Here is a 15,489-nt window from a genome sequence, read left to right as displayed (position 1 = left end):
ACACCAATTTCAATGGTTGCTATAAGACAGGGCAGCTTGTAGAATCATACTAATATAGTCATAAAACATTAAACAAACAAAGAGAAAAAAAACTATATTGGGGGGCAACCCCCCCCCCCCCCCTCCCCCAACCCCATATACCTCCTAAGACTCCAACTTTTTTAATGTCATGAACATGCTTTGGTACCTCACGGGTGGTGAAGGTTGTGGTCAGGTTTCATCGTAATTTTGTGTGTAGTTTCTGAGAAGAAAGCAAATGTCTATTTTGGGGGTCAACCCCCCGTAGACCCACAAAGGGGCAGATTTTTTAAATGCCGTGAACATACTTTGGTACCTCATGGGTGATGAAGGTTGTGGTCACGTTTCATTGAAATAGTGTGTGTAGTTTCAGAGGAAAAAGCAAATTCCTTTTTGGGGGGGTGGGGGGGGGGGGAGGGAGAGGGGGTCAAACCTGGATCCACTTTGGCCCCGGTAAACCCTCTTAGACCGACTTTTTTTTAATGCCGTGAACAAACTTTAGTCACAACACAACAAATATAATTTGTGCCAAATTTGATCGCAATCCCATCAGCAGTTTCAGAGAAAACGTTTCAAGTGTTTACGGACGGACGGACTGACTGACTGACTGACTGAGACTGAATATGCGCCATCGCATAAGCTCCCCTGAACTTCGTTCCAGGTGAGCTAAAAAAAAGTAGAGGAAATTGTAATCGGCTCCGTCTGTCGGTCCGTTCGTCACGCTACGCTGTCTCCTCCGAAAACGGTTGGGCAGAAACCTACCAAATTTGATAGTTATGATCACCACATAGCAAGAAGGTGCAAGAGCAGTGTTATTTTTGGCCCTGCCCATTGGGGGCGGGGTCAAAGATTCAAACACCAGAAAATGCAATTACGGGCACATTTTTAATAAAACTTTGTATATGTAATCAACACTTGGAGACACAAAATATGTAACGACTTTTTTTGGATGTGAACTCCCAGTGGGGACTTAAAGGTCAAATGGGTCAAAACAGGGGCACATTTTGAACTCAAACTTTGATATTGGGTCATTTATGGTGGAAATTTATGCCATCTTTAAATATTGCTTTATTAGAGCCTGGTGTTGGCTTAGCGGTTAGGGTGCCGGCTTGGGATCCTCGGATCCTGGGTTCGAATCCCGGTCGATCGCTGAATTAACACCAGGGGGGTTGACTCAGCCCGTCATCCTTCCGAGGTCGGCAAATTGAGTACCAGTTCACTGGTAATTCCCTGTGTGTCGCAAGAGGCGACTAACAGGGTTGGCGACAAGAAGGGCATCCAGCCATAAAACATTGCTTCAAAAAGGGGACCATGGTGCCCAAAAAAGGCCAACCCCTGCTCTGCGGGGAAAAATGGCCTCTAAAGGTGGTTCTTTAAATATTGCTTTAGGTGGGAAGCATTGGGATTTGTGATGGCTTGCCATCGACTCCAGTTGATATCGTTTTCCCCACCGAGCATGGTGTTTTACCGCTATACCGTTTCCCCACATGCTAAATTCGACTCATTTTGATTCGCTCCATATATTAATTCATCTTTATGACATCATGACATCATGACAAAAGCTGTTTCTTTTAAGCCCCCTAAGGGAAGTTCTGATTGCTGCCACTGTTTCCTCGTTTGCTTTTTTTCTGCATGCGAGCTGAATGAGCAGCCTTTTGTGTAACGATTTAAGGCTCATGTGAAAAGCTTTGCATATATGACATGCAAGACAACGTGGATATTACGAGATGCCAGAACACCTTGATGTGTAGTAAAGGGAAAAAAATTAACAAAATCAACAAAGTATATGGGATTTCAACCTAGGATTTCAGTATCATGAATTTTGAGCTCAGATGAGTATACCAAACAGGCCAACCCAAGGAAGCCTTCTATTTAATTAAAAATTAATAACTAGGACTTGCCTGTGCTTCTCCAATTTGTTATGAGCCTCTCTCAAACCGGGTCTGCAAAGAAGAAGAAAAAAAAAGAAAGGCAAGTATTATTAACCATGAAAACCACTACCACCACCACCACAAAGCTTATAGAATTGCATTGCACTGCCATGACGACTATCACCACCACAATATACCGTCTTCTCACAACTCCCAACGTGCTATCTTCCGAAGTCTGAGGAGAACCTCGGGGGCTGCGCACGGATGGGCCGGCCACTGGAGGTGTCGTGCAGCCAGAGTCTATGGAATGAGTTTCGGGACAAGGGACAGGCGAGGCTGCTGGAGACTCGTCTATCTCTTGTAGCAAAGCTCCCTCAAACGCACCAGGCGATGTCGAGCACGGCGACCTCTGTGACTCGGGTCTTTCGCAACCGTCACTCCACTTGGCCCCGTTTGATGGGCATGGGTGACAGCATACGACACGCGAGACACCAAGAGGATCCAAAGGCCGTTCGTGCAAAGGGCTGCGGCATGAAACAACATCCTGTTTCTGAGGCCATAAGCCAGGACACAAAGAGTCTCTGCGTTGGGCCAGCAGTCCATCCCTGCATGGAATCAAGCCAGGACTGTTCTCATCCTCTAGCGGTTTGTTCACCTTTTCTCCCTCACAGCCAAGATGCTCTGAAATCAAAGGGAAAAAAAAAATAGAGATCATTGCAACACACACAAAGTCAGCTGCAGGTGTGCACATGTTCTATTGCGCAACAGGACAGTAGATGAGGTTAGGATCATTTTTGTGCAATAGACCGTGTCAAGCGGGCATGAAACAAGTTCATACACATTTGCATTACGTGAAAGCAGTTGGTGAATCATGCAAGAAGAATTATCAGTTTTAGGATGTAAAGCAGGTGAGAATATTCAAACAGAAGGTATCTAAATAAATATATAGTGATGTGACCTCTTCCTCTTCTCCCCCACCTCCTATCCAAAGAGGGTGGAATTGAAACGTAGATACTGTACATACGTGTCACTTACCTTTGAGGCATAGTCACCACAGAACCCTCAACAAAACAGGTTTTTTTTTTTTTTTTGTATACTGAATCGAGGCTCGTGAAAGAGCTAACATTTATTTCACAAACAAATCAACCAGACAAACAAAATATACAAAAAGAGGGAGCGGAAGACAAGATGGGGAGAGAAGGGGAAGCACACAACCACAACATTTGAGAGCAGGGAGAAGTGTGGGAGGGAGAGGGCTTGGGGGCAGGAGGCGTGGGAAGGGGGGGGGGGGGGGGAGAAGTATAAAACACAAGGGGACCGAAATTAGCGGGGGTAGAAAAGATCAAGGTTTTGGATGGGGGAGGATAAGAGATGGTGGTGAACAGCTGTTTTAAAGACCTGGAGGCTGGAGTGGGATTGAAGAGAGTGAGGGAGTTTGTTCCAGAGGTGGGAGAAAAGAGGAATGAAGGAGTGAAGGTGAGCAGAAAGTCTTGATTTTGGCAGTTTAACCATAAGAGGGTTGCAGGCAGATCTTGTGCGACCTGTAGGAATATTTGGGGGAGAGCCCAGAGAGGGCTGGGGGGGCAAGGCCAGAGAGGAGTCGGTAGAAGACGGAAAGACTACCAACCTGCCTGCGGTGAGTGAGTGAAAGGCCCTTGGAGTTAGCTTCATCGCGGGAGATTCCAATGATTCTGAACGCTTTGGTTTCAACAGCGTGAAGACGGGCTAGGTGTGAGGCAGGAGCACCAGACCAGAGGGGAGAGCAGTATTCCATAGAGCTGCGGATGAAAGCCTTGTATGTGGTGAGGAGCTCAGGTGTGCCAAGGAAGGACTTCGCACGACGGAGGATGCCCAGTCGGCGACTGGCTTTGGAGGCCAGATTTGAAATGTGGTTTTCCCAGGAAAGATCATGGCAAATAGTGAGACCCAAAAGCTTGAGTGACAGAACTTCTTGGAGAGGATTATTCAGAAAGTGGATGGGAGGGTTTTCCAGTCGGTCTTTTCGGAGAGACATCGTAAGAGTGTGAGATTTATCAGGATTGAAAGACATGTTCCATTTGTTTGCCCAGTCTGTGATTTTGTCCAGGTCTGCAGAGAGTGAGGAGGCTGCAGACTGCCGATCTGAGGGATGAGGAATGGAGCGACAGCGAATGGAGCGAATTGAGCGAATGGAATGGAGCGAATGGATCAATGGTGGTTGGTTTTGAGCAGAAAAGTGTGTTTACCTTCGCAACCAAAGGTGGACGGAGGTTATGTTGTCACCTCTGTTTGTTTGTAAACACGATGTCTCAAAAAGTTGTGGACAGATTCGGCCGAAACTTGATAGACAGGTTGTAGTGCATTATGATATGTCATGACGCTCGATTTTTGTGCCAAAAGTGATTTTTTTTGCAGTTTTGTCAACTTTAGGGGGTAAATTAAAAGGGAAATTAGGGGTTGAATTTTTTCGCGAACTTTTCGGGTATTTTGGGGGGCCTTTGGGGGGGGTGACCCCCAAACGCCAGGGATGAAGAAAATCATTCACCTCAAGCACGCCTTCATAAATACCATTAAAAAGCGTACATATAAGGGTGGTTACGAAGAAGTCAGGGTACTCTTTGATCAATATCTTCCCCTCAGTCTGAAAGAGAAGACAAGGGCAAAGAGGGCTACATCAGACGAAGCTTCAAGCGCTGGATATGAGGTCCATGACGAAATGAGCATCACGACTGTTCCTCTGCGGGAGCTCTTGTCCTCCTCCAAGACCAAAGGTCAGCTTGCAAGGATTCTTGCCCAGGGACTTCTACGGGAGTTTGAGGGACAGGATCTGCGACTTATCATCTCATATGACACCAATATCAAAATCAATGCACCCCACAGGCTTGGAGGACTTCTTTACCCATGAGCACGAGGAGGCTGACTCACAGATCCCCCTTCATGTTCTTCACTGCATCAAGGATTGTGAATTCAGACATATTGTTGTTGCATCTCCGGACACTGATGTGTTGGTCCTCCTCATTGACCTCACAGCACATGGACGTTTGGGAACTTTGACCACATTGGAATTTCACACAGGAAATGGCAACAGGAAATGACCATGACCTAGTTTATAACCTGATCGTGACCTCGAATGTAAAAAAATATGTCACCACTGAATTTCTCACCCAACAAAACCCACATGAAGTGGTACTATATGACATAGTTCAGTTATTTTGGCTGATTTTACATTTTGGGGTCATTTATGACCCTGTGGTGACCTTGAGCCTATGACCTTGACCTCAGATCATCTGGTAAACATCATAATTGAACTCGGCGCCCCCAGAAACCCTATCCTAGACACCAAGATCATGAAGCTAGCATGTCTAGGAGCCGAGATACAGATTGTGCAATTTTTGGGGGTACCCCCCCTAAAGGGCCCCCAATACCCCAAAAGTTAGCGAACAAATTCAACCCCTAATTTTTCTGTTAATTTACCCCCCAACGTTGACAAAACTGCAAAAAAAATCACTTTTGGCACCAAAAATCGAGCGTCATCACATATCATAATGCACTATTGGGTGTGTGATGAGGATGAAATGATTACATGTTGGTGAAGATCCAGATACAAGGTTACTTTTTTTTTTACAGCGTAGCACGTAGGGAAATGCCATCTAGAACAGCGTTTGCCTGTCTATATCTATGCATATATTCCCCTCACAAGCATCCACCAATCAGAACTGAGGATCTGGTCACATAACAGGGGGACAGCATGTAGTAACCATTACATTTGCATATTTTACTAAAACTTAAAAGAAAATATAATAACCTTCTGTGGAACGTTTTAGGGTCCCAGCGGGTGTCATGAGGTAGGTTCCTGGTTTCAGAAATTCCTCAATACAATTAGGATTTTGCAATGCAATAAATACGGACCTTGCACCCGAATCCGGAGGTGAACAGATGATGGTTCGCTGGTTTGAAACTATCTCAATACAGTTGATATATTTTGATATATTAATATAGTATTAATTTGTGATTGGAATGATGAATTTATGCTGTTTGGAATGAAAATAGAGATATCGAGTTCAAAGCAGAATGAGGAAATGGGTAAGGGTTTCCATCCATGACATTCACGGATTCCCCATATGCAGATTCGCCATCGACTGGGAAAAGCAACATTCAGACTGGGTACGTTTTTTTTTGTCCAAGTCCTTCACGAACCTGCTGTCAATGTCGGATGTTCGAGAAGGTGCCAATGAATTTATTGGTTCATCGTTTGCCATTCGTCCTTTTTATACCGAAGGCATTCACGAACTGGCTGTCCATGCTGGAAGTCAAAAAAAATACTTGCCTTATTTGCTAACCGCTAACTGGTATCCTCACCCAGGTCACACTATCCTCTTCAACTAAAGTATCAAACAAGCCTGGCTAAGCCATTGTTAGACTATGTGTCTTGTTTTTTTTTTTTAAAGGGATTCTTCACCATTGAGTTATAGGACCAAAAACCCCTGCATGATATTTCATATAATGACATTAAAAAAAAAAAATTATGATTAAATGATTAATTAATTAAATACTTATCTATCTATAATTCCAGTAATCTCTGTGTGTGTGTGTGTGTGTGTATGTGTGTATGTCTGTGTGTTTGTCTGTGACCGCTGTTTCTCGACAACCACGGGTCCGATATACTTGAAACTTGCCAGGTATATTGCTGGGGACCCGAGGATGTGCCTTTTCAAGGTTTCATATTAATCGGACAAGTAGTTACCGAGCTATGTCCAAAAAACGATTCAACCAATCAGAGAGCAGCGAGTTATCACGTGTGCCGAACGTGGCGAACAGACTCTGCCTCGGACGGCACATTTAAGAGCGTATTCATTTATTTCACGTTGGCAAACTATGTTGGCGTTAAACTATGTTTTAAAACTAATTAAAACTAATTTGCGATTCTTTCGCTTTCCTGCGCGTTTGTGCACGCTATGGCGATTTCTTTACCAAACTCCGCAAGCCGTTCGCTTTGGACCAAACCATTTCATGTAAATAGAGGGGGGGGATTGTCACCGTACTCGCAAGCCGTTCGCTTTGGACCAAACCATTCCATGTAAATAGAGGGGGGGGATTGTCACCGTACTCGCAAGCCGTTCGCTTTGGACCAAACCATTTCATGTAAATAGAGGGGGGGGATATAATTTTAGATATATATATAGTACGGGCATGCCCTAGTCTATCTATAATTCCAGTAATCTCTGTATGTCTGTGACCGCTGTTTCTCGACAACCACGGGTCCGATATACTTTAAACTTGCCAGGTATATTGCTGGGGACCCGAGGATGTGCCTTTTCAAGGTTTCATATTAATCGGAGAAGTAGTTACCGAGCTATGTCCAAAAAACGATTCAACCAATCAGAGAGCAGCGAGCTATCACGTGTGCCGAACGTGGCGAACAGACTCTGCCTCGGACGGCACATTTGAGAGCGTATTCATTTATTTCACGTTGGCAAACTATGTTGCCGTTAAACTATGTTTTAAAACTAATTAAAACTAATTTGCGATTCTTTCGCTTTCCTGCGCGTTTATGCACGCTATGGCGATTTCTTTACCAAACTCCGCAAGCCGTTCGCTTTGGACCAAACCATTTCATGTAAATAGAGGGGGGGGGGGGGGGGATTGTCACCGTACTCGCAAGCCGTTCGCTTTGGACCAAACCATTTCATGTAAATAGAGGGGGGGGATTGTCACCGTACTCGCAAGCCGTTCGCTTTGGACCAAACCATTTCATGTAAATAGAGGGGGGGATATAATTTTAGATATATATATAGTACGGGCATGCCCTAGTAATGATTAATTATAATTAAAAATAAATATATAATGATATACAACATCATATTTCAAAACGTTGTGGACGTAACACAAAACGAGGTGGACGAGTTCGCTCGGCCACAAGAACAAGCCGATTCGATTTTAGCTCAGGTTCGGATCCAGATCCGGCCTATCAGTGGGATACAAAACGTAAACTGTTCAGCCTGGCGGAGGTATGTGCCCCACCGAGTGCCGTTCTAGTTGGTACTGTACTCCCATTCAAGCACATGGCTCATGATGCTGGGATCCCAGGTTCAAATCCCATCTACTATGTTGATTGGCAAAATATCTACTTCATGGAGTTAAGTACATTTCAGGCAAGGGTATTCAAATATGTGCTAAGGTAACGCACAAGCTCCTCCACGAGCTTTAAAACAAAGAAAATTATAACGGCATTTGGTAGAGCACATATCTCAACCAGACTGAACAGTTTACGTTTTGTATCCCGCTGATAGGCCAGATCTGGATTCGGATCTGAACCAAAATCTAATCAGCTTCTTGTTGTCGCCTAACCAACTCACCCACCTAGTTTTCTTCAAATCCGTCCATAACCTTTTTGAGATTTGAGATACGAGGTGAAGAATGTGTGGCATTCTTGTGGCATGTGGCCAGTGTGGCAACTACATTCAAATGTAAGGTGTGCACAGAGGGAGCTGCAGATGGAGGAAATGTTGAGTTGGATCTTGGAGACGGCATGAAGCTGGAAGGTGTGAAAACATTTTGCTACCTCGGAGACATGCTGAATGGAGAAGGTGGATCAGACTCAGCAACGGTTGCTCGAGTGAGATGTGCATGGAAGAAGTTTCGGGAACTGAGTGGCGTGCTGACGAGGAGGGGAGTGTCGTTGAAGCTGAAGGGAAAGGTGTATGCTGCATGTGTGAGAAGTGTTATGATTTATGGGAGCGAGACATGGGTAATGAACGTAGAGCAGCAACGACGGCTGGAAAGGGTGGAAATGCGAATGGTTCGACGGATGTGCGGAGTATCGTTGAAAGAGAGGAAGACAAATGATGAATTGCGAAAGATGATGGGAATAGAGCCTGTGATTGATGCTGTGAAGAGGAACAGGTTGAGATGGTTTGGTCATGTGTTGAGGAAGGATGAAAGTGACTGGTTGAGAAGAGTGATGGAAATGAATGTAGAAGGAAGTAGAGGACGGGGAAGACCGAGAAAGACTTGGCTAAAGATGATGGAAGAAGAAATGCGGGCTAGGGGGGTTAACAAGGAGAGATGCAGAAAATAGGGCAAAATGGAGAAGATTGTCATGGGGACCGCAAGGCTAACCCCCGCTCTAGCAGGGAAAATGGCCTTAAAATGCATGTTGTTGTTGTGTTACTCAATGGTGAAGAATCCTGTAAAAAAAATTATCGGATCCAGCTCTTCACCAAAATTGGATCAATTACATGTATTTCTTGTCACACCCCCAACCTTTCACAGTGACATGAGGAGAGATAAGTTTCGTCCGAATTTGTCCACAACTTTTTGAGATATCCTGTTCACAGACAAACAGACAGGTGGTGGATGGTGGTTATGTTTTCACACCTGTCTAAGGTGGCAGAGGTACTAGGGGGTAAGGGGTACCCGGCGCAGCGAGGCTGGGTGAGCTTTTCTCGGCGGTGGTTTTGGGATGTGTTGGACATTAAGGAGCTATGGAGTTATTGGCCTCATGGTGGTTACCTTTTGCCTGCAGGCCAGCAGCAGCACTGCCTGACCCCACATTCCAATATACTTTATAGCAGCCTTTGGTGGCCTCAAAACAGACTTCAAGACCAATGTGTGGTAGCTTACAATTTTGCCCAGATTCTGAAGAACCTACATTGAAAATTTGGGAAACTAAATCATGCTACAGTTTGGCCGTGAAAAAAAAACGCACAAACACTTGAATTTTTTTATAAGATAAACAGTAAACGTAATGTACAAAATGACCAACCCTGCAAACTATATTGAGGTCAAGACTCATGGAGGAGTTTGTGCTCATAAACATGCAAAGACATGAGGAGAGATAAGCATACTTAGATAGATTATAAGGACACCAACAAAGAACACGTCCTTACGGACGGACAGGTTAATTCCCCCACTTCTATGATGTCTAGATGCGTATGCAATTTGTAGGTGTCGCATCCCGAGGACAGTCACAAGACCCTCGGGGCTCCCACGAGTGAGCGCTCTCTGGTAATTTCCGAAATGATGTACAAAACGGACAGATATGATCAGGCCGCCTGGTGATACCAACAGGGGCCTCGGTCCGCACTCCCACTAGGTAACACCATGTGACTACTGTACAAGATACACATTTACATAGAGAGAAGCGGTTCAGGAGGGCAGAGAAGTCAAACAAACAAACAAACAAGACACTTCTCAAATTATGTATGGACTCGGCAGTTTTACCCGTTGCTACGCTGACGGATTTAATCAAAGGACAGCGTGTTGTACTTCACAAACATCCTGATCTATTCATTGCTCGCTCACCTTCATCAGCCAACCCTGCTGCTCTGGACTGTCCCGTCCTTTGGGTGGAGGGAGCATACGTGTTATTTGCTGCATTGCAGAAAACATGATGGAAGTTTACATGGTGTCATTTTGTGTCCAAGATTACAAGTTATCCAGGAAGAAAGATTCCAAGAGTCCAGTGCAATGTCCTGGATGAGTTCCCAGAGTTGATGTCGGATATACGATCGAGCCATTGGTCGAGCCTACAGCAGTTGATGACAAACACCTACCGACCGTGTTTTTGGGTTTATCATACAGACTATTAGTAGAAAATGGGAAAATATATTTAGGGATTTGAACGCCGGTTCCCATTATGAGCCACGACTTCGGATGGTAATGTTAAGACAAACAAACTTCAGTGACGTCACAATGTATGCATTCATCAACAGGTCACGGTGATACACACCTGTGATTACAAAACCCATGAGGACGTATGATTGGTTCAGACATATATGTGAGGGAACTGCACTCGTTTTCTTCATCCCGAGTCAAAAACATGTCACATGTAAATAGGGCATTACTCATGACCTACATTTTATCTGCCTTTAACGCATACGGCATTGCAGTGGCATATGGGAACAGTTAAGATCCATCGTCTCCATGAGAGAATTATGGCACGTACATGGAGGCTTACCATGCATACAAGACATGAAGAAGAGACGGTTCGAGACAATGGACAAATCAATACTGGATATTGGATTTGTACTTGGGAGGAGGGAAGGGTGACATGATGACATGACAAGCGCTTTGATACTCGTGGCTCGAGGATGGCCAAGGCCCGAGAGTTATTCACACTCGCCTCCAAGCAGTCTAGCCTGTGCTCAAATCTTGGCACACGATCATCCCAACGTTTCATCAATGTGTGTGCCGCCCCTTGGACGGACGCTAGACTGGGCGTCCCATCATCGACATTAGTTGATCCCGCGGATGTCGAAAAGTAGGCGAGCCATGGCTGGCAACCTGAACAAATTAACAAACTCCTCCCCGAACGACTTCGTCGAACATCAGCCCCAGCCAGCATGTTCGTGAAAGACTTGGGCGAAGCTCTCCCTGGCCAACCCGACAAGAACGTGGGAATAATCATGGCAAGAAGAAAAAGAAGAAGAAGAAGAGCTCCAATGTGAGATTCAATCAGACAATGACACCGATCTGCAAGACAGTGACTGCCAATTCCTAGTGTGAGAAATCAGCAACCTGTCCAAAGGAGGGAACGTACAAGAATCAGAGGAATGAACCTTTCACCTTTGGCAATCGCTTTCATCGTACATGGTTGATGATTAACGGTGGTAATGAAGCTAATTTTATATCATCACGAGTCTTGGCAAACCATTAATCCACCATCTCGGGAAGGCTGTCACGAGGCACGAATGGAGGCTGTAACATTGTCCAAACAGCGAATGGACAAGAAAAACGGAAATGTGAACATTTGGACCAAAGGTGGCTGGAGGTTACGTTTTCACCCCTGTCTGTCCGTTTGTGAACAAAATAACTCAAAAGGTTGTGGACGGATTCGAACGAAATTTCGCCGTGATGTTGCGTATGTGACAAGGACGAAATGATTCGATTTTGGTGAAGATCCGGATTCGGATCCGGCTAGTAGAATTTTTAAAGCGATTCTTCACCATTAGGAGATAGGGCCAAAAACGATTCATAGCAGGATATCTCAAGAAGTTGTGGCCGGATTTGGACGAAACCTGGTGGACATGTTGGGTGTCTGACATGGACAAATATTTTCTATTTTGGTGAAGATCTGAATGTGGATTTGCATATAAGAATTATTTAATTTTTTAAGCGATTCTTCACCATTGGGAGACAGAGCCAAAAACGATTCATAGCAGGATATCTTAAAAAGTTAAGCATGGATTTGGACGAAACTTGGTGGACCGGTTGGGTGTCTGACATGGACAAATACTTTCTATTTTGGTGAACATCTGAATGTGGATTTGCATATAAGAATTATTTAATTTTTAAAGCGATTCTTCACCATTGGGAGACAGAGCCAAAAACGATTCAAAGCAGGATATCTCAAAAAGTTAAGCATGGATTTGGACGAAACTTGATGGACCGGTTGGGTGTCTGACATGGACAAATATATTCTATTTTGGTGAAGATCTGAATGTGGATTTGCATATAAGAATTATTTAATTTTTAAAGCGATTCTTCACCATTGGGAGACAGAGCCAAAAACGATTCATAGCAGGATATCTCAAGAAGTTGTGGCCGGATTTGGACGAAACTTGGTGGACATGTTGGGTGTCTGACATGGACAAATATTTTCTATTTTGGTGAAGATCTGAATGTGGATTTGCATATAAGAATTATTTAATTTTTAAAGCGATTCTTCACCATTGGGAGACAGAGCCAAAAACGATTCAAAGCAGGATATCTCAAAAAGTTATGCATGGATTTGGATGAAACTTGGTGGACCGGTTGGGTGTCTGACATGGACAAATATATTCTATTTTGGTGAAGATCTGAATGTGGATTTGCATATAAGAATTATTTAATTTTTAAAGCGATTCTTCACCATTGGGAGACAGAGCCAAAAACGATTCATAGCAGGATATCTCAAGAAGTTGTGGCCGGATTTGGACGAAACTTGGTGGACATGTTGGGTGTCTGACATGGACAAATATTTTCTATTTTGGTGAAGATCTGAATGTGGATTTGCATATAAGAATTATTTAATTTTTAAAGCGATTCTTCACCATTGGGAGACAGAGCCAAAAACGATTCAAAGCAGGATATCTCAAAAAGTTATGCATGGATTTGGATGAAACTTGGTGGACCGGTTGGGTGTCTGACATGGACAAATATATTCTATTTTGGTGAAGATCTGAATGTGGATTTGCATATAAGAATTATTTAATTTTTAAAGCGATTCTTCACCATTGGGAGACAGAGCCAAAAACGATTCAAAGCAGGATATCTCAAAAAGTTATGCATGGATTTGGATGAAACTTGGTGGACCGGTTGGGTGTCTGACATGGACAAATATATTCTATTTTGGTGAAGATCTGAACGTGGATTTGTATATAAGAATTATTTAATTTTTAAAGCGATTCTTCACCATTGGGAGACAGAGCCAAAAACGATTCATAGCAGGATATCTCAAAAAGTTAAGCATGGATTTGGACGAAACTTGGTGGACAGACAGGTCGTGTGTGTGAGAAGGAAGAATCTATTAAATTTTGGTGAAGATCTGCATCCGGATCCAGCTCGTATAATTTTTTAAGCGATTCTTCACCATTGAGTGATACGACCAACCAGGTGGAGGTGTGCTCTCTACTGAGTGCCGTTCTACTTTTGGAATGTTTTGACGAGTCTCCAATCGAATTGCTCCAGCTCAGGAACCATTTGAGGCAAAGCCATTCATACTGTGGGCATTGTGTGAGCAAATTGCAAAGCCCCATGCCCCAAGAGCTCAATGAAAGCCTCCCGATTCGTTTCAATTGATATCAAGCGAATCGAACATGCGCTGGACTACGTGAATATGAGGGATGGATATATTAGAGTGCATTCAAAAAGGGAATTCAAAACAAATCTGCAATTACAGAGGGGACGATTGAAGCAGAATACACACAAATAAATATAAATAAATAATAAACACAAAAGAGCGAAAGATATAAAAAGAGAAAGAACTAACACGTTTGCTACACGTGGAAACTTGAAGATGAGGAGGAGGTATCGATAAAGATAAAGGGATAGTATTTATACGCGCGCCCTCTTGAGGTCTTGCTGATAAAAGGTGCACGCTCATTGTTTAGCAACACACGTGGGAACCACGCGGTAAGGGGCGGGTCCAGAACAGCGGGAGGACGAAAAAGGGGCGGGACGGAGAAAAAGGGGGCGGGGCATTCGGTTCAGTCAACCCGGAACGAATGAGTCGAGCACCGAGCACCCCACTGAGGCACCTTACGAGTTTGAACCGTCGTCTATTAAAAACGCACCGACGCTTGAAGCGTGAGAACACGTTCGGTTTGGAAGACGGTGAATAGTACGTAGTTCGGTGAATACTCCGGTGGTGTGAGAGAGGTGGAGAGATCAATATGGGGCGGGGCGGGGCGGGGGTTGCGTCACACGTGGAGTGAAACTTGCCGAGGGGCGGAGCTTGCGCCCCGTGGTAAAGCCCCGCCCCTCAGCAAGCACGTGCACCCCGTTCGGGGGGAGGAGGGAGGTCGTGGGTGTGGTGAAGGCACGCGGTCTCGTCTCTTTCCCTTTCGCACAGTCTGAAAATAGCGCGAACCGGGGGGACCTGAGTCTCACGATGTAAAGAAGATCAATGAAGACCGCCAAACATGACGCGCTCCTCTTGTCCGTGACCATAAGCCCCTCCGCCTCCCCAGCGGAACGGACGTGATAAACACCTTCACCTCAATGGACTCGTCGGTCCCGATCAATATTTCCCCCTCACACCAAACTGGCCCCGATTTCCCTCAAAACGACGAGTCCCACAAGATTGAAACTTGAAGACCGGATGTTCCGTTTCCCTCAAACCGCAGCCCGACCCCCCTTTATTTTTACCTCACCACCTTCCCGCTTGAACGTCGCGGACCGATGTCAAACATTGGGGACAAAAGGTGAGTAATCGGGGAGCCACGTCTGCACGGTGTTAAGGGGGTGGGGTGCAGCTTCCCTTCCCCCCAACCCCCTCCGTTTGACGCTTCAGTAATCGTGGGGTCGAAAAAAACAACCGATCGCGCCCGAAACCCGAACCGACTCACCTCGCGCCGTTTCCTTCTGCCGAGCTTGCCATTCCACGAACCTCGCCGCCTCCAGCAACGTCTCGATCCCCATGACGCCTCCCGGGCGGCCGGGCCACGGTGGCGGCAGAGACGGCTCGGGACGGGTGCGGGATCGGGCTCAGGCGGCTCGCCGGGGCTCCCCCCCCGGCCCCCACCCGCCCGTGGCCGCGATCGGACCGAGCGAGGTCGGTGGAGCAACAAAGCAAAACGAGTCGAGAACACGAAGAGCCACGAGCGCTTGTGAGGCTCGCACGCCGGTTCGACACAACTCCCGGGGCGGATCTTCCTCTTCCCCATCCCTCCTCCCCCCGTTCCCCCGTCAGAGACCGAACCCGTTCGTGATCCTCCTCTTTAACGCCGCCACGTGGTTCTTTAAAATATATTCATACGTGACGTGACGTGTGCTTCCACGGGGCGCAAATGTGCACATCTCGAAGGTCGAGGGAAAGTTACGTTTTATTGGCGATACTCGGATACTCGGATAATCCCAAACGGGAATTTAACATTTCTATGGGATCGGAGAATCCTCGGTTGAGGAGGCACGTGCCAAG

General features: G+C 45.5%; 1 protein-coding gene across 1 annotated transcript in view; it reads right to left on the bottom strand.

Moving 5' to 3' along the window:
- LOC137439949 (uncharacterized) overlaps nt 1–15,246 on the bottom strand; it is a 46,090-nt gene extending 30,844 nt beyond the window's left edge. Inside the window, exons 1-3 of the mRNA XM_068136235.2 lie at nt 14,918–15,246; nt 2,087–2,570; nt 1,920–1,961 (exon numbers count right to left, since the gene is read on the bottom strand). Of these exons, the coding sequence (XP_067992336.1) occupies nt 1,920–1,961; nt 2,087–2,570; nt 14,918–14,990 (599 nt within the window). The 5' untranslated portion in view covers nt 14,991–15,246. The remainder of the gene's footprint in view (nt 1–1,919; nt 1,962–2,086; nt 2,571–14,917) is intronic.
- Nucleotides 15,247–15,489: the final 243 nt, after the last annotated feature.

Source organism: Myxine glutinosa, chromosome 14 (assembly GCF_964187855.1).
Source record: "Myxine glutinosa chromosome 14, kmMyxGlut1.1, whole genome shotgun sequence".
NCBI classification, from domain to species: Eukaryota; Metazoa; Chordata; class Myxini; order Myxiniformes; family Myxinidae; genus Myxine; species Myxine glutinosa.
Note: the sequence above shows the minus strand (reverse complement) of the source record. Positions and strands in the feature narration are given on the sequence as shown.